Source organism: Branchiostoma belcheri, unplaced genomic scaffold (genome assembly GCF_001625305.1).
Source record: "Branchiostoma belcheri isolate BF01 breed outbred unplaced genomic scaffold, Haploidv18h27 scaffold24, whole genome shotgun sequence".
In the NCBI taxonomy this organism is placed as follows: Eukaryota; Metazoa; Chordata; class Leptocardii; order Amphioxiformes; family Branchiostomatidae; genus Branchiostoma; species Branchiostoma belcheri.
This window is the reverse complement of record NW_017803843.1, coordinates 3,058,554-3,076,514: the sequence shown is the minus strand read 5'-3', so window position 1 is coordinate 3,076,514 and position 17,961 is coordinate 3,058,554. Positions and strand designations below refer to the sequence as shown.

Sequence of the window (17,961 nt, the reverse complement as noted above, 5' to 3'; positions counted from 1 at the left end):
CTGTGGAGTAGAGTATAAGGTGCACTGTTTCTTATGGCTTAAGACAGTCATCTTTATCGTTTCCTGAGACTCAATTATCTTGCTTAAGAGTCTGGAAAATCTTAAAGCATGCTGCTGCTAGCTTTTCAGCAGTCCCGTTTTTTTACTTGTATTTTTGTGCTGAAGTAACTTTTAGAGGGGAGGGGGGTTGTCAAAGCTGAGAAATGACAGAATGTGTACTGGTTGTTTTCTGGTAGTTACCTCCGGACCGGTTGACTTCCCTGCAGTCTATGGAAGACAAAGAGAATGGTTCAAGTCCAGTCACACAAAAACCACCCACCATCACTGGACAGCTGGCACAGCCACTCTTTTACCAACAAATGCCAGTTTTCAGAAACGGACCTACTTTTTAGGTTCGAGAAAAAAATTGCTTTTTGCTTTGAATAATATATCATATTTCATTTTCCCATGAGGATGGAAGACCTTGTACAAAAATTAAATATATTGACTACAATAGTAATAGTACATTAATTTTATGCAAGACTTAATTAAGGATGTGAAACATTTAGACATGACCATGACACATTTGATGTTACCTCTGCATCCTTCTTAGCTTCTGGCCCCTTGGTTCCTCTCACCCTCTCCTCCACCGCGATCTTTTCGATCAGCTCAAACCCTTCCTTCAGGGGAAACCAAGGCTCCTCCTGGAACAGGCACACAGAGAGAAACATGTCTTCAAAATTACAATGTATTTGGATCAAACTTTCCACCTGCTGTGTCAAGAAGAACAGATGCTACATACAGGTGCACATACATCTAATGTAACTGGGAAATAATTCTTCCAACATTGGCATTCAGAGAAGTCAGGAACACAGACTGACAGACACGCATACAGGTAAGCCAAAAGCAATTTACTCCCTCAGGGTGAAGTTAAACTGAACAGCAGACTAGCAACATCATGACTTCCCATCAGGAATCAGTCAGGAATCAACCTCTAACCTCAACCTGGCCTCATGGCCAGCCACTTACCAGCTGCCCAAAGTTGAACTCCACAGACTGGTTCTTACACAGAACATGCGGGAAGAGACCGCGACCTTCCAGGTCCTCCTCAATCACAAACGCTTCTCCCTGGTCCTCCCCGTTCTTGGTAAAGGAAATGGTGGGCTGGGCAGCCGTGAAGTCCTGAAAGAAGTACAGATTTCTTGAATCAACACCAATTCAATGTCAGGATAAATAATACAGCTTCTTTCAGACATGGTCATATTCCTTGTTCAAATCCTGTGGCATGATCATTACAAAGGCTTGTCAGTACTGACTGTACAACAGCCTTTTCCATCAACACAGCTGAGGTTTTACAACATATCCACTATTCCAATGATGCTAGCAAGTTGCCAATGGAAACCTGTCATACCACAAATGTGGTCACAACTTTTCAGTCTCCCTTTAGCTCATCACAAAATGTTATCGGCAGCAGAATCTGATGGTACTTAATATCCTGCCAGGGCAGGCAGCTTACCACATAGCACCCCAGCACATCCCCAGCACCAAACCGCTCCCCATAGTCCTTAAACTTGCAGGATGCCGAGGCTTTGGCTGTGCCACCATAACCATATGAGAAGGGCTCCTCCCCTGTAGGTGAAACAGATATCAGGTTAATCCTCTACATCTGGGATATTTCTGGTCTTCTTTGTGTCTCATTCATCCTGTCCCTACCTAAGGGTTATATTTATCATTCACTTGACACTAAGTAGTACTGTTCTCCCTATAAGAGCATTTATTTCTACAAAGATCCTATGCTAGGACAACTCATACCCAAAATACTAACTCATACTCAATATACTATCAGGGAAACCAGGTTAATCATTGAATATCATTCCTGACAAAAATTGATCCATAAACTGACCAATTATGATTTCATACAACATGTGTTACCACGTAAGTTTATGCTCAGTGACCTATTTATGTTTCTGAAGTGATATCTAACAATCAGTACCAGTTTCTTTGCTTGCTTACCCAGCTGAATGCTTGAATAGTCGATGGACCAGCCCACCCTGCTGACCACTGGGTCTGGCTCATCCGTTGGGAGGTGCTTCACATCAAGGTCTTCCGTTATCTGAGATGAACAGAAGACTAACATCACACAACTGACAGCACTGAACCAACACAACAGAAAAGAACAAACACGTGCTTTACCCAAATGCAACTACTGTAATGTACCGTACACTTACAAGTACAACAGCTAAAACAACCGTTTGTGTCCACTTGTGGTACTGAATCAACATGCAACATAGCCTGTGTCTGTTGACATTATTAAGCCAGCAAATACACAACAGAAAACCAGCATAGATCTGCCCTACTGTATAATGGAGCTAAAATGAACCTTAGGAAGCACATGATTCTCCTGGACACTGACCTTGACTTCGAAGCACACCTTGCCCGCCTTGACGCCCCAAGTGGCCCGCGCCCCGGCCCACAGGAACGCAAAGCCCTCCACATTCAGCGGGTACCCCTTCAGACCGTCACGGGAGATCTTGAAGTGCAGATCAGAGTTGTCTGCAGGCAGAAAATAGAACGCAAGTCAATTAAAAAATCTGGTTTTCATACAAGAACATTTTCAATACGTTAATAAGCAAAGATCTTCTAGGTGATGTGGGGCAATGTCGACCTGGCCAACAATGTGCTACTAACAGACACTTATCTGTACTACCATACACCAGAGCTACTTACATTTGTCGAGAACAACCGTGTTCTCATCAATGTCATCTTCTTCTTCTTCAACTGGTGGAGGACGAGGAGCCCTGGAAGATAAGCGGAATGAACAAGTTTACAAATTCTGAAGATGTTGAAATTGATGCAAAGGGTTATGGTGTAAATTTTCCCTTTGTCTTTTGAACATATCTGTACAACAGTTATGCTACGACCATCATACACTAGCATCTAATAAATGTTATCAGAAGCCGGTAAAGACAGACAGTGAAATGTCTCCACACCTGTAGTCGTCCCTGTCGTCCTGGTATTCAGCAGCGACAGCCTGGTCAACCTCACGCTTCCTCTTCCTCTCCTCATAGCTCATCACCTTCTGTTTGCCCCCTGTCCCAGGTGGTGCAGGTTCACCCTCCCCATCACCCTCGGGACCTTCCATGTAATCTTGGTCATGGCCCTCTGTTGCCTCTGCAGGAACAGACATCGTGTGAGAACATCAATTATTGTGGGAGACTTTGGACAACCATCACCGACATGTAGTACGGCCCTTCTTCCTTGCTGATGTAGTAGGTGTTCATGTAGCACCTGGCCTGTCTTTAAGAACAGAAGTTAAGACAGTGCTAAGATGAGAGGCATTGTTAAATGGGACATACGTATACGGTGGATATTGCACATGAGCCCACTGTACCTGTACCTGTGTATGCTGGCTCGGGTGTCACCTCGGGTTCTGCTGAGTCAGCGTTATCGTTCACACTTGTTTCCTGGGGTTCCTCCGCAGGTGTTTCCTGTTCTACAGGTGTTTCCTGTTCCGCAGGTGTTTCCTGTGGCGCGATCTCAGGTTCCTCACTTGTCTCAGCTGCATCTGAAGATGGGAGGCCACACAACACTCACTTTACTACTGGTGTATCCAACGGGAATGAGGCACTGTTACCCTCTTCTTTTAGTAGGGAAAGATTACAAGCAATGGTACTATGGTCAGCACTATTTTAGTACAAGAATGGTACAAGATGAGAAATTTAAAAAAAATACACACATAAGTCATAATGCACAATCCTGGACATACATATTCCTGGTCTGCATGCAACAACATGAACAGGAGTTAGTACTAGTAGTAGCTTCCTCTCAATGTAACATTATTCACTTGGTCCTGGATTCTAGCTTAAATCACTTCTGCTGCCTTGTCCTTCCTATGCTGCCATTACATATTCATGTGCTTGCAAAACCATGGCAATTGCATTAGAGGCACTTAGCATTAATTATTGATGTCAAATGGGCATTTTATCCATTCTTTTTATCCATTAGTTACGTGGATGAATTTCTTTTACAGGATTGGTCTAACTCTTAATGGGGATAATTCTTAACGACAATCATTGCTTGTGTTCAAGACAGCGTTAATATTAGTGCACATTTGCTTATACAGTTGACTTGAAAATTGATCCATGAACTGACCCAATTCATAGACCACATGTTGTGATATTGATTTTAGTAAGTGCCATATAAATATTCACTGACCTCCTTTCTGTTCATATCTTTGAAATAACTTGAGGAATCACTGATGGATGCATACCATTCTCTAACATGGTATTATTACAATGTACCACCTTCAATCTTTGTATACTTTTCATTTTTCTCTGCAGACACACCGTTACGCAAACCTCACTGCCGAAATATATTATATCCTTTATTTACTCTGTCCAGGCGATCAAACGTGTTAGCTATATACATTCATCTTTATTTCCCAAATATCTGCTTGTCTTATTTTCTTACCATGGCAAATTATAATATGCAAGTTTACTGACACCCCCCTCCCATCGCATCATTTTCAGCCTGCGCACGTCGTCCCTTTGTTTGCGTGGTTCTGCTTTCCATGTGCATGTGCTACTGTTATGCAAAGTAGACTTGTCAGCGGCAACGACAGTGGCGATCGGAACTATACTAGTATATATATATGATATAATCCAAACAAAATGACAATTTTCATGATTTCAAACGCAGTCTGCGAGCTGTGCACTTTATAGAAGAGCAACCAGCCCTGGTACTTCGGCGTTCGCGCCATGTGTCCAGACGCGTAGGTAGATCTTCCTGCCCGGCACGCCTTTGTCCGCGTGGTGCAGACACCACGCTTTGTCTGTGCGCTCTCGCAAGCATCAAGCACAAACTGCACAACACAACACAACTCCACACATTCAAACAACACGATTCCGTCCCTACCTTCTCCCCACTGCTCCTGCGGTTCTTCCTCTGCGGGGACCTGGGGTTCCTCCTGGTACTGTTCGTATCCGCCCTGCTCCTCGGCGGCCGCGGCGTCGGCAGACTCCATGCTTTCTTCTTGGTACTGCTGTTGTTGGAACGCGTCGGGCTCTTCCGCGACGGGCTCCTCCTCTTCTTCGACCCCTCCGCCTTCTTCTTCGTATTCCTCCGAGCCTTCCTCCGACTCTCCGGCTTCTTCTGCTTCCTCCACTTCTTCCTCCTCGCCGCCTGCGCCGGGTGCAGACTCCAGAGAAGCCTCTACAGCCAGGGCCTCCTGCAAACGTTCCACAAGCTGAGCTTTCAACCCTTTCGAATCCAAGCCGCGCGCGTCTAACTCGGCCTTCAGCTCGGCCACCTTCATCTTAGCCGGATTCAGAGACATGCTGAGGCAGACTTAGATACTAGAACAAACTAAAATGGGCAGATTCGGTACAAAACGATGCAAATATGCCACCAATTTTGAAAATATAAGTATCCTCCTTAGCTCCGCGTGACCAGAATCTGCAACAAGAAGCCGAGAAAATGGCGGACGGCGGCGCGATTACCCCCAGCGAAGAACTTAATTGCTGTTTCGCGCCTTCTCATTGGCCTATTTTGCCGCCCTAAGTCACGTGGGCCTATAGTACACCAATCACACTTGGCGTTAAACCTAGGCGATAATTAGGGCAAGATGAGAAGTCTCGTGGATGGAAAGGACCGTGTGGTGTCAAATTACACAAGCCCAAATCGATGCAAAATAAGATTAACATCTCCAATGATGCTATAACATCCACCAGAACAACTTACCTGAGCTCTGAGCCTTATTCACGAGCTTCCCACTCAACTGTGCGGCACACTGGCAAATTCCACCAGAAAAAAATTCGGACACGCAGTGCATTGTGGGGAGGGGAATGTCGTAGTGTAGGAAACGTCACTATAAACAACATGGCGGAACCCGGCGACAAGGAGGGGGCAAGCGCAGGTAAACATGCGAAATGTGGTCGTTTTACAGGAACGCCGCGCTTTCTATACAAGTAGATAAGTAGGGGAATGTCTATAGCAGATATTGGCATGTAAACGACATCAGATTTCACTAGTTTATTTCGTTAAAACGAGTCTTTCTCCGTCGCTCCTTCGCGTTGCTAAAGCAAAAACATGCAAATTTGCATCAGTGATTTATTCACACAAACTTTCCTGTCAGCTGATTGCTTTACATGTATATACTAGGACATTTGTGATAATAAAGTCGGTCACATACCGGTCATTACGACTCACCATTATAATCATGTGTGAAACATATTTCATCATCTGTTCTTACAGACACATTGCTAGCAGACATTCAGAAGAAAATCACAGAAGCTTTTGACATCTTTGACCACGAGTCCAACAAAACAGTAGATGTCAGGTAAGTCAAGTAGACGTTCTTTTAGAATTGAAATAACTGCTGACTGGCAGTATGTTCATCAATGCACTTATTGTGAAGTAATCTGTTTGCCATGTTGAATATCAGTCTGTAAGGAGTATTTGAAGTCAAATTGTAGAGAGTTTATGCAATTAAGCAGATAACATGTTGTATATCTGTAGACAGTGCTGATGCTACTACAATGTACATGAATAGATGCAAAATCAGCCAAGTGTCCACCTTATCAATGGAAGAAGTTAATTATATGTGCTCCTCTATTTCTGTAGAGAAATTGGAACCATCATCAGATCATTGGGGTGCTGTCCCACAGAAGGGGAGCTGCACGACATGTTAGCAGAGGTCAGTCTTCTACAGTATCCTGAGATCCAGGCTTCTTTGGCTCCAGTCGTCTAGTCACTTGAAATCCAGGCTTCAGACAGTCTATAGTAGCCTGAGATCCAGGGTTGTTTAATAGGTTTTGTCATGCCTGCAGATCTAATCCGGTGAGGTACACTTGATAAAGTTACTCCAATACACCCTGCTCCGGACACTGGAGCAGTCCCTGTGAGACCAGCATCTCTCTCTAACATTGACAAAAGTGTAGTTTAATGATACACTGTAGTTAAAGTGGACCACAGCTTTGCAATGCTCAAAGTATAGTGGACTGATTTGACATTTTACATACATATGGCAATGAAATCCCATGAAATCATGCAACTTTCACTTGTCCCCAGATTGAGGAGGAGGAGCCAACTGGTTACATCCGGTTTGACAAGTTCCTGCAGATGATGACACACGTGCTGCTGGAGAGGCGGTACAAACCGGTTCCTGAGGAGATGCTGCTGAAGGCCTTCACTGTGCTGGACCAGGAGAAGAAGGGCTTCCTCTCACAGGAGGAGCTCCAGAAGTACATGAGTGAAGAGGGTGGGTTAGAACTCGTCTTTATCTTCTTTCTTGTTAGGTCTTTGGATCCATACTTGGAGCATAGCCCGTAATGTCACAGGACCTCTAGTTGTGCATATGGTGGGTTAGACTTGTCTACTTCCTTCTTCTTACACATTTGCAGTTTTTTTGCTCAACTCTAGGTTTCTACCATATTTTATAGTTTTTAAAAACTTTGTTTCCCCCTCACCAGGTGAACCCTTTACCCAGGAGGAGATGGAGGAAATGCTGTCAGCAGCTGTGGATCCTGACAAGGGAGTCATTTATTACAAGGACTTTGCCTCCATGATGGCAGTGGAGAATCCATGATGGCACTAACATAACGGACTGCAGGGCTGTAATAAGGAATAAGCCAGTTCATTGTTTGAACTGCACATGTGTGAGGTCAAAGGCAAAGCCACTGACCTGTAAACAGTACTTGTCTCGACCAAGCTTGAAACATATCCAGGCGTGTTGTTTAATGCCTCAGGGGCCTTCTGACATATTACCCACAGTGCACGTGCAGTTCATACATGAATCAGCTTATTTTTGGAAACTTGTATAATATTTCTAAAGATATTACCACAGAGAAAAAAATAGATAATCTATTGTACCAAGACAAATGGAACTGGAAGAAAAGGATGTATTTTTCCTTTTTTTTAAATTTTTCACTCTGAAGTTTGTACATAGTATGATAATGTGGGAAGAGCTTTGGTTGCCAAGCTTCACAATTAGTTGAAATAAAGACTTGGTGGAGTTTTACAATTGGAGACCATTGACTGCATTTGTATGTGGAATACATCTCATATTTAATATAGATACAACACAGTATACTAGTACTACTAGCATTCAATTAAAATAGGAGAATTCGCCTATTTTGCACACTACTACACAGCTTCCAAAACCACCTCGCTCAGACGTCTGACAGTCATCTCTGTCTTAGCCCCACAACATTCCTTATAGCATAAGTTGCATGAGAAAGCTGTTTGCCATCCCATGGTCACAGAGATCACAGTTTGGAGAACTCAGGCTTCCTCTTCTGCATGCCGGCCTGCACGGCCTCAACAACATCCTCCGACTGCAGCATTGTGCTGTTCCACAGTGCCTGGAAAACACAAATCACATAAGGAAAAAACAGTCACTTAGAGTGGTGGCAATAAAATTTTTTTTAGAGATATCAACCCTTTCTGGTAGACTCAGAGCTATTATAACTTACCACATGGTCCAGTCCCTCCTGTACAGGGTGGTCCCTGGAGTACACCATGCTGACTTTAGTCCCTTGTACAGCTATAGGGCTCTTACTGGCGATGGTACTGGCCAACTCCAGGGCTCCTTCCAACAATGCCTCCCGGTCAGGGTATATGCGGCTGGGGTGTGTGAGCAAGATTGAATTTGGATAGACAGAAACGACACTGAGAGAACCTGCAAAACTCCACAGCAACATAGAACTCTTGTTGAAAGTTTAAATACATTTAATTGTCATTTCTCTTGACTGAGCCCTACCTGACTAGACCCATCTGCTTGGCCTCCTCTGCTTCAAACCTGCGACTGGTGAAGGCCAGCTCTCGTGCCAGGCTGGGAAATAAAGTAGATTCATCAAGAACATGTGATTACAACTCAAAGATTGATCCAAATTATGGATAGAGGATGAAGGGTAGACATCTAGGTAGAATATCATGTCATACAAAATAACAAAGCAACAGGATAAATTCCCTGAAGAGTCAGACATTTCAGCTATTATCAGGGACACTAGGACTGACAAATGAAGGATAGTAGTAGTAGATGCTATCTGAAATGTCTGACTCTTAACAGAATTTATCCAGTTGCTTGATTTACTTTGTACCACATAATAGATTAAGTATGTTTGTACTTATCAAAGACCAGGTGAGCTCAGGTGAGATAGAATCCGTACCTGTCATTCCCGATGACCTTAGGCAGTCTCTGCAGGGTGCCCACATCAGCAGCCAACCCGATGTCAACCTCCTGCATGCAGGTATTAGAACATGGACACCATAATAATCCAAAAACATGGATGGCTGTCCTTTTAACAGCCTTCATTTGTGTATCTAAATGGTACTGTAAATACTGCAGCACATGAAATAACCTACCACACTTATTGATAAGAGTAGGAGTATGTCCCAGAGTGCGAGTGGCTCAAACCTATCAGTCCTACCACAGTTTCTACTCACCAACTCTAAGCACCAACTCTCAAGCTTGTTAAACCATGAGGTGCTTTACTGAACTGAACTGAACTTTATTTCTTTGCTTTTGGCCACCTTGGGCTACAGCAATACAGTTTTAAAATTACAATTAATCAATACATGTACATAACAAGAGACATTACACTAAATACACCAATTACGTTAAAACAATACATTTCATAAAAACATCTGTACAAACAAATACAAAATACTAAGCAAGACCAGAATATAAAACCAATTTACAAGGATGTCTACTTCACTATCATTTAAGGAAATTATATCTTGATTCAAATGCAGTGTACAGATACTTCCCCAACTGTCTTGTAAGAGAAACCGTTGGGCCGGCCAACAAAGCTACAAATTTGTGGGGATCAGGGCTCTGTGCATAAAAATCGGGAAGTAGTCGCTTCCTTAGCTTGTTATAAAAAGGACATTCAAGTACAAAGTGATATTCATCTTCCATCATCTTTACTGATCATGAGAAACTGAGACAGATATGAAAGGTGCTACTAAATATTCCATCAATTGGCAGCATTAGGGCACCTTCGTAATTAGTTTGTTCTATAGTTTATGTCTGCATTATATTTGCATTTGTTTCTCGTGTGTTCATATACTCTTTGTCTATTTGTTTAGTTGTGGTGTTGATGTAAGTTCAGACAGCACCACCACTATGTATTTATGTACATGTAGTTGTCATCCTCACCTTTATCTGGAACCAGGCATCCTGGGTGCACAGTCTGATATCACAAGCAGTGATCAGGTCCACCCCTCCACCTACACATGCACTGTGGACTGCAGCTATCACAGGCTTAGGGCACTGAGAAATACACAAACAAAAAGAAAGTAATTAGCTTCTTCACAGTCTGAAGTGCAAATGCAAAGTGTGATGCACTTCAAACCATGAACTAGCTTATACAGCTTATACAACTCACTGTACTGTTCGCTGTTATTGTTCGACAATGCTTGACAATAACATTTTTTTTACTGATGCAGTTGAGCATTCATGCTGAATAATCAGTCCCTTGTAGTTATAGGGTAGTTGTAGTTGTAGTAGAAAGGCTCCTGACCTTCTCAATGACACTGAAGGTTTCTTGGTACTGTCTGATTTTGGGTCCGAGTCTGATGGCCTTCCTGGCAATGTCAGCTCCCTCCACAAACAGGGAACTCATTGTATCACCCAGGTCTAATCCTGTGGGGAGGAACAATGGGAACCATTTATAAACATTAAAACCAAAAATGCTTAGATACAAAAGATGTTCAGACACATCTGCTCACTCCACAAGCAGAGAATTCATTCAATCACCCAAGTCCAGTCAAAATCCAGACAGATTGGCCATCTCACCTGCAGTGAAGATCTTCCCTGCTCCTGACACGACCACTGCTCTGATATCAGGCTCTGCGGCGATGGCCTGGAAACATTCCACCATTTCTCTGTACAAGGGACACAGAAATAGTATGAATGGACATGGAAGGTTTCAGTTTCCAAACAGCTGCATTTCAAGGTAGGCATATCTTGTTAGGTTGAAGTCATCACAGGATGAGCCAGTTACCGGTTGTGGTATGCACAGTTTACAATTGTCACAAATACAATGTACAGTATTGTTAAATTACGGACACTTCAGATGAAAGGTCGTGATGTAAGGCAGCAGGACCAGTTCAGTATAGAACTTAAACTGTCTTACACCATTAGCCAGTTATGCCCTCTTCCCCCCCCCCCCAAAAAAAAAATGGTGCGTTCTCCGTTACCTCCAGAAGGCCTGGTTCATGGCGTTCCTCTTCTCGGGCCGGTTCATCTCGACCTGCATGACATGTTCCCGCGGCCTGGTCACCGCCAGCGACTCAAACTGGTACCCTGACATCCCGCGCTGGAACGTCGCTCTAACCTGACTAACTCTGATAGCTGCTGGGGAAAAATAAAACCTTATGATATTACAGGTTTAACTTGTAAGTGACGAACAGCTGCATCCTTTTCTGACAGGATGGTGTATATGTTAACATTACATTTCTTTAATAATGATGTAACTTTAGTTTCCCAATTTATGGGGATAAGTGTTGATAGCCTACTACTCTAGGCTAAGAGTTAGCAGTTTCAGGGATAATCATTTATACTATGGACGTTTCAAAAAGGCACTGAAACAAGCCACACGTGAGTCCTTTATTTGTTGCACAACAGCTAGCTGGAATTTTAGTGGACATGTGAAAGGGGGAGGGGTGAAACAACTGAAGGCTCACCTCCTACTACGTGTCTCGTAGCGCCCAACAGCTTGCCCAGGGTCGCCATGCAGCAGGACAACCACCCTGGTGGGGTTAAAGTTCGGTCTGAGAAAACCTGGGAGTGGTTCAGTGGGTAAAAGGTGAACGCAGCGCTGTGTTGTTACCAGATGACGGATAGGCTACCTGTTCGACCCGCTGACCTTTGGTTCCTCGGTCCTGCAATACTTCATCTAACTGCTATGTGGCGCTTTGCCCAGTACCTGCTTACAGAAAATTTTAGTACTTCTAATTCGATTGCCTAATTCTATTACGCTCAAATGTTACTCATAATATAAAGGAAACAGAATCACCAGTAAAGATCGTTCGCATTGCAATGTTCTCATGATCCCGCTCATGTCCTTGGCCAAACACTGAACACTCTTCTCTCTAGGAAGAAAGTTCAAAGTTGAAAGGTTAACCACAGCCAACATGGCGCCATCCATGCAGGATCTGGCGGTCCCCGCTGTAGTTTTAGGCGCCGGTGTGGCCCTGGTGTTGGTCAGGCGCTTCTACTTCCACCCCGGCATCTGCAGAAGCAGACGAGTCATGGCGGGAAAGACCGTTTTGATCACTGGAGCGAACAGTGGGATCGGGAAGGCCACGGCCACGGAGCTGGCCAGGCGTCGAGCTCGAGTCATCATGGCGTGTCGGGACGTGCAGAAGGGACAACAAGCGGTCGCTGACATCCGTAAACACACCTCAGATGGCGATCTTGTCGTCAAACAGCTCGATCTAGGCTCACTCGCTTCTGTCAGGCAGTTTTCCGAGGAGATTCTGAGGGAAGAATCGCAATTAGACGTCCTCATCAACAACGCGGGCGTCTTTCAGACTCCGTTCCTGACGACGGAAGACGGTTTCGAGCTACAGTTTGGAGTGAACCACTTGGGCCATTTCCTCCTGACCTCCCTGCTGCTGGACCTGCTGAAGTGTTCCGCCCCCAGCCGAGTCGTGGTCCTCTCCTCACAACTCTACCGCCGGGGGAAGATTGACTTCCACAACCTCAATGGAGAAATCTACTACGACAGATCAGCTGGGTACGCAAACAGCAAGCTTGCCAACAACTTGTTCACGCACGAGCTCGCCAGGCGGCTGGAGGGGACAGGCGTGACGGTAAACTCCGTCTCCCCCGGGATGGTCTGGACCAATCTAGGTCGCCATGTCAGTCACCCGCTCTGGAAAAAGGTGCTCTTCGCGCCGTTAGCGATGTTTCTGGTAGGAACGCCGTGGGAGGGGGCACAGACGGTCCTGTACGCCGCTATAGTTGAGGAGTTGGAGGGGGTGACTGGGAGGTACTTCCGCCAGTGTCAGGAGAGCTCGCTGGATCAGGTTGCCACGGACGACGGAGTCGCCAAGAAACTCTGGGAAATCAGCGAGAAACTTGTAGGGTTAAAGCAGTCTGGTTCCAGTGACTCGTGAACGCGTTATAAGCATGTCTCTTCTCTACTTTATTTTTCACTGGTATCTGACAGAGTGTAGCCTGGGTACCATCCTACTTGTATAACGGGGCTCCCAAACTCGCTTCTTAGGGAAGCGAGTGTGGGAGCCCCGGCATACAAGTAGGATGGTACCCAGGCTAGACAGAGTGTGTAACAGATCTAACAAGTAACATTCTTGCATGGCCAATAACTAAATATTCAATTAAGTTCTTCAAAGTTCCAAAAACTAAATATTCAATAAAGGTCTTGAAAGTTTTTGCACAAGCCTCGTTTGATTACTTGTTTTAGAGATTGTAGTTGGCTTTATCTATAAGGTATGTTGACAGGACTATTGTGTGGGATATTAAGAGATTACATGGGAAGCAAAGTCTGGAAATCTTTTATTGATAACATCTCTTTTTCTAAAGAATGCAATACTTTACAAGAAAGCTTTGTTATATAGTAATATTGATTGGGCACTATGATGAATTCCAAGTTTAACAAAATAGATTTTAACAACTCTAAAGTCTTTCAGTCAACTCATATTCAGTTGTATTGTGTTTACTTCAATATGGTAGGTTTTAAGTCCTTGTACTTCGTCAAACTAATCTGCTGCCCTACAGTTGGTAACCATGGTGAACAAGAACTCAAGAAGAAGGTTGACATGAAAATGATAAGGTTATCGTGCATCCACAACTTTGGGCTGAAATTTGAGAGAGTATGTGATTGTTACTTGTTTCTAGGAGAAGTCATGAACTTTTCAAATGCACCTCATATGTGCTTTAATTTCCTGATCCTTCTGTAGTTTGCATCAAAATCACAGCCAGTAGGGTCTTCACTTCTAAATAGACACACTCAGAAATGTCATACCTGGAACTGACTATGACATTAAACTAACTAAGCTCCTTTAACAAAAATAACAAATAATTAAGACTAAGAGTGTGCAGCTGAACTAAACTTGAAGTATACACAGCAGCACTTAGGACTTTTCAGCACCATCACCAAGTCAACTTCACCTTGGCAAAAATGATGGCAATCTCAGTCTTCCAGAAACATAGACCAATGTCACAGCCAAAACATAGACCAATGTCAAATTGCGTTCCCTCCCTCAGATAGAATTGTACTGTTTTCCTGCAAGCGTGGCCAACATTGTAAACCAGGCCGTGCTCCCATGTAACGTTACTTTGTAGAGAGTTTGATTTCTTTCGAAAACTGGAAGAAAGTATATGGCTACTGCCAATTTCATGCAATATGCATTCCTCAGCAGTAAATCAATTAAAGTTGGTTACAACATCAACCTGAGAAAATGAACTTTGAATTTGCTATGTTTGCATGGGTAATGATGTGTTATTGTTTTCTTCTTCCTCAAGGTAGACCACCTCAATCTTAGTGGTGAACTTCACCTCGTAGACATCTGGGAGGTAGTTGTCAGTAGTAAGGTCAACTACCTCAGGCTCGTCATCAGCCGTGAGATCGATAAGTTCGTGCTGTAACTGCCAGATGTTAGGTTTGTACTCAGAATCTTCCTCTGTCTTCTTCACCAAGTCCTCAGCCTTGACCTCTCTACTGGCGCTGCAGGCTGTGGTTTCCATGGCACCTGGTCCTGGCTCTGTGCTTCCAGACAACTCTGTTACCTCCATGTCGGTCATGGCTGTTTCTTCAACAGAAGATTCCAATGGTTTCACCTGGGCATCTCTAGCTGTACTGTCTTCAGGCAGCTGGACCCTTCGGCTCCCACCATTGAGCAAATTCATCTCCACCTGGATGTTGGATGCACCCATGTTGGTGTTGTCGAACGTTTCCGATTCTGGAGCTGGGTTCACCACAGTGCTTTCACAGCTGTGATTGCATGGGATCTCCCAACCATCCACACTAGAATACTGAACCCCTCTGCTGACGCTAGCTGTCGGGACTTCTCCCACCTTGTTGTTGTTCACAGGATGCAGCTGAATCTCTAGATCCCCGGTGCTTGCTTGCCTCACCTCCCTGCTGGTACCATCTGGGATGTTGTTGTTCATGGATAAGATGACAGGATAAGGCTGGATCTGGAACCCCATTTCCCTGATGGCGTCCTCTGTGCGACACTTGACCTCCAGCACGCCGCGAGTCATGCCCGTGGTCCACCTCCACCTGCGGACAAAGCTGGCCCAGCTGCCCGCTAATCTCCAAGCAGATCATACGGTGGCAAGGCAGTATCCATTGGCCAGAGGAGTGTCCATTAGCCACCGAAGATCTGCCTGCACTCGCACAGGGAGGAGCACTTCCTTTCAAAAATGGTGTTGCTGCCCCTCCTTGTGCCCCTATTAACAGCAATTGAAAAACTGGCCACGCTAAGGTTTTTACAAGCGGTTTATAGCTTGAATCTGGGACAAATTCAGTCACCCGCGCACATCTCAGTGGGAGTTCCCCCCCTAACTGAATCAGATACAATTCTGTATGCTGGCACTGTGATGCTTTCTGAAACATGGAAATGGATACTTATGGTTAAAATTTAAAACCCCATGCCAGACATTACAAAACACAAGGTGAACCTTCTCCTCCGGATCCATTGTTTAAACTGCCCAATACATGTATAACAGTTGGTGTTGTGACCCATAGACAGACTTCCTGTAACGGTCAACCATGCAGCCCCACAAGGAGGACAATAGCCTTGCCCGGTGGTTAGGGCAATAAACTACTTGGCAAACACATTCTGAGTAGGCAACAACTAGGTGTTAATAGCCTTTGACGTTTCGACTGCAGGCAGATCTTCGGTGGCTAATGGACACTCCTCTGGCCAATTGATACTGCCTTGCCACCGTATGATCTGCTTGGAGATTAGCTGCCCGCCACAGGAATGTTCTGGCCCATCCGAGTGGTCACCATGGTGTACTGACCTGTAGGGCAGAGCACAAGGAAGTTATACATTTGAGGTCATGATGTATTACAGTGTATGTCTGTTAAACATGCTGCTGCTGTAGTCAACTTAGTGACTAATCTGCAAACAGTTCACATTAGGTTCACATCATAATTATTATAATGTTAACGAAAAACCTCTGTATCAGGATTCTACAGGTCTCTTCCCTTATTCCACACCAGTTAATTTTCTTGCTCCTCAGACATTTTAGAGAAAATAAATAGCTAAAGGTGTGGATGAAAATGAAAGCAGAGGGCTGGTAGGAAATTCACTCCCTGAAACTGTTTTACTAAAACTTTCTCCTCAGACTCAGTTTTCATATTGTATACCAGGTATCTCTTTCTCTCAGTATATCATGGTGTCTTTTATTTACAAGATAACATACATGATCAAAGTCATAAACTAGAATGTTATTAGATTTCAAAATACATTTTGAATTTATCATGAAAGTTCATCTGTGTTGGTAGTTACATGTTTAAAGTTAAAACTTTTGATCCAACACAAAAATTCTCTCACCTAGAGCTTTCAACCAGTCAACCAGATCTTTACCTTTTCTTGACACCCTTACAGTCATACAGGAGGATTGGGTCACTACAGATACAGATTTACCGGAAACCCACACACACGGATCAATACCTAAACTTTGACTCTAACCATCTACTTGACCACAAACTAGGGGTGATTAGGACTCTATTTCACAGAGCCAACACCATAGTGTCAGATCCACAGGATTTAGAGACTGAGAAGTCCCACCTGACCCAGGCATTAAAAACTTGTGGCTACCCCCAGTGGGCCATCAACAAAGCGACCTGCCCAAAACCTCCTAACACCAAACCCTCAGCAGGAACAAAGTCCAAGGGGTTGGTGGTCCTGCCATACATCAAGGACTTGTCTGAAACTCTCAGGAGGATTTTCATTTCCCATGGGATTGCAACTTGTTTTAAACCAACCACTACTTTAAGACACATTCTTGTTGCGCCCAAGGATAAAACCCCCAAAGAGAGGAAGTGTGGTGTCATCTACCACATCCCCTGTCAGGGCAAGAACAACAGGGGGCCCTGCCAGGAAACTTATATTGGTGAAACGGAGAGGTCTCTAAAAGCCAGGTTTCAGGAACATACACGGCCTAGTTCTGCCAGTTCAGAGGTGTCTCAACACATTCACATAGAGTCACCCGGACACCATGTCTCACTTGACACTGTAAGGATTTTAGACACTGAACAAGACTATTTCTTGAGAGGGGTGAAGGAAGCCATTTACATCAGGGCCCATCACCCTACATTGAACCGCGACGGGGGCCGACATCGTCTACCAGATACCTTTGACCCAGTGTTGACGTCACACTTCAAAGAAGCCACGTGACAAGCTTCACTGGGTCAGTCTACTGAGGAAGACCAGAGTGACTGGTTGAAAGCTCTAGGTGAGAGAATTTTTGTGTTGGATCGAAAGTTTTAACTTTAAACACATTTTGTATTTGTATGAGTCTTTTTGAAATAGACCAGTCCCTCTGTATTGCATGTTCAAAGGGATTAGACACGAGTAGTTATCCTCACCAATAGAGCTGCAATGAAGATATCAGTGCTATATGTATCTAAACTCTACCAACCACTGGTCACTGCAAGCGCGTCCCTCTTAGTGGCTGGAACAAACGGTGTGCCCTTGTGCCCCTTGGTGATGCGCTTTTGATCGTACAGCCACTTTTTCCAGGTGTCATTGCTCGTCACCCTGATGGTTCCCACATCCCCTAGTTTCTGCTGTCTTCTTTCAGCACTCTGTTCACAAATTGTGGAGAAGAAAGGTCGTTGTATTTTATGATATTCTAGGTCCCCAAAATAAGCCTTTTTACTGTAAATGGACATCACCATGTTGAACCTGTCCTAGAAGCAGAACGTCACATTGACCTGTCCAGGACTACTATGTCATGCAGAACATGCGAGCTAAAAGTGGTTCACTTGCCTCATT

General features: G+C 44.3%; 4 protein-coding genes and 1 pseudogene across 16 annotated transcripts in view; 2 read left to right on the top strand and 3 right to left on the bottom strand.

Annotated features, from left to right (window-relative positions):
* The window catches only part of LOC109470993 (heterogeneous nuclear ribonucleoprotein U-like protein 1), a 13,263-nt gene extending 7,455 nt beyond the window's left edge, over window positions 1-5,808 (bottom strand). For 8 of the 12 annotated variants that reach the window (XM_019770118.1, XM_019770119.1, XM_019770122.1 and 5 more), the window contains exons 1-10: window positions 4,894-5,448; window positions 3,371-3,544; window positions 2,970-3,150; window positions 2,707-2,777; window positions 2,393-2,532; window positions 1,993-2,092; window positions 1,496-1,608; window positions 1,009-1,161; window positions 576-683; window positions 241-267 (exon numbers count right to left, since the gene is read on the bottom strand). In XM_019770118.1, coding sequence (XP_019625677.1) covers window positions 241-267; window positions 576-683; window positions 1,009-1,161; window positions 1,496-1,608; window positions 1,993-2,092; window positions 2,393-2,532; window positions 2,707-2,777; window positions 2,970-3,150; window positions 3,371-3,544; window positions 4,894-5,314 — 1,488 coding nt within the window. In that variant the 5' untranslated portion in view covers window positions 5,315-5,448. Of the gene's footprint in view, window positions 1-240; window positions 268-575; window positions 684-1,008; window positions 1,162-1,495; window positions 1,609-1,992; window positions 2,093-2,392; window positions 2,533-2,706; window positions 2,778-2,969; window positions 3,151-3,370; window positions 3,545-4,893; window positions 5,450-5,718 lie in introns of those variants that run through there. The other 4 variants (XM_019770130.1, XM_019770120.1, XM_019770129.1 and 1 more) reach the window with 4 other exon arrangements.
* LOC109471004 (EF-hand calcium-binding domain-containing protein 2-like) lies at window positions 5,558-7,999 on the top strand. The gene is made up of 5 exons (XM_019770143.1): window positions 5,558-5,893; window positions 6,232-6,316; window positions 6,601-6,673; window positions 7,048-7,237; window positions 7,449-7,999. Exons 1-5 carry the CDS (start codon window positions 5,662-5,664, stop codon window positions 7,562-7,564), a joined length of 696 nt encoding a protein of 231 aa, XP_019625702.1. The 5' UTR covers window positions 5,558-5,661; the 3' UTR covers window positions 7,565-7,999.
* On the bottom strand, window positions 7,897-11,882 carry LOC109471003 (delta(3,5)-Delta(2,4)-dienoyl-CoA isomerase, mitochondrial-like). 2 transcript variants are annotated; one of them, XM_019770142.1, is made up of 9 exons: window positions 11,668-11,882; window positions 11,182-11,335; window positions 10,778-10,866; window positions 10,503-10,624; window positions 10,139-10,252; window positions 9,147-9,217; window positions 8,738-8,809; window positions 8,451-8,601; window positions 7,897-8,339 (listed from the first exon to the last, which is right to left on the bottom strand). In XM_019770142.1, the coding sequence occupies exons 1-9, from the start codon at window positions 11,714-11,716 to the stop codon at window positions 8,244-8,246; spliced, it is 918 nt and encodes a 305-aa protein (XP_019625701.1). In that variant the 5' UTR covers window positions 11,717-11,882; the 3' UTR covers window positions 7,897-8,243. The 2 variants fall into 2 exon arrangements, with proteins under 2 accessions (XP_019625701.1, XP_019625700.1); XM_019770141.1 differs by having other exon boundaries at window positions 11,182-11,338; window positions 11,668-11,881.
* A 161-nt stretch (window positions 11,883-12,043) lies between these two features.
* On the top strand, window positions 12,044-13,172 carry LOC109471002 (annotated as a pseudogene).
* A 458-nt stretch (window positions 13,173-13,630) lies between these two features.
* The window catches only part of LOC109470947, an 8,129-nt gene continuing 3,798 nt past the window's right edge, over window positions 13,631-17,961 (bottom strand). Inside the window, exons 6-7 of the mRNA XM_019770043.1 lie at window positions 17,606-17,771; window positions 13,631-15,261 (exon numbers count right to left, since the gene is read on the bottom strand). Coding sequence (XP_019625602.1) covers window positions 14,426-15,261; window positions 17,606-17,771 — 1,002 coding nt within the window. The 3' untranslated portion in view covers window positions 13,631-14,425. The remainder of the gene's footprint in view (window positions 15,262-17,605; window positions 17,772-17,961) is intronic.

Coding starts and splice junctions, on each gene's coding strand:
- LOC109471004 (XM_019770143.1), top strand. CDS start 5,662: ATGCAAAATAAGATTAACATCTCCAATGATGCTATAACATCCACCAGA. Junction 5,894..6,231: donor CAAGGAGGGGGCAAGCGCAG/GTAAACATGCGA, acceptor CTGTTCTTACAG/ACACATTGCTAGCAGACATT. Junction 7,238..7,448: donor GAAGTACATGAGTGAAGAGG/GTGGGTTAGAAC, acceptor CCCCCTCACCAG/GTGAACCCTTTACCCAGGAG.
- LOC109471003 (XM_019770141.1), bottom strand. CDS start 11,716: ATGGCGACCCTGGGCAAGCTGTTGGGCGCTACGAGACACGTAGTAGGA. Junction 8,810..9,146: donor AAGGTCATCGGGAATGACAG/GTACGGATTCTA, acceptor TTTATTTCCCAG/CCTGGCACGAGAGCTGGCCT. Junction 8,602..8,737: donor AAGCAGATGGGTCTAGTCAG/GTAGGGCTCAGT, acceptor CACACACCCCAG/CCGCATATACCCTGACCGGG.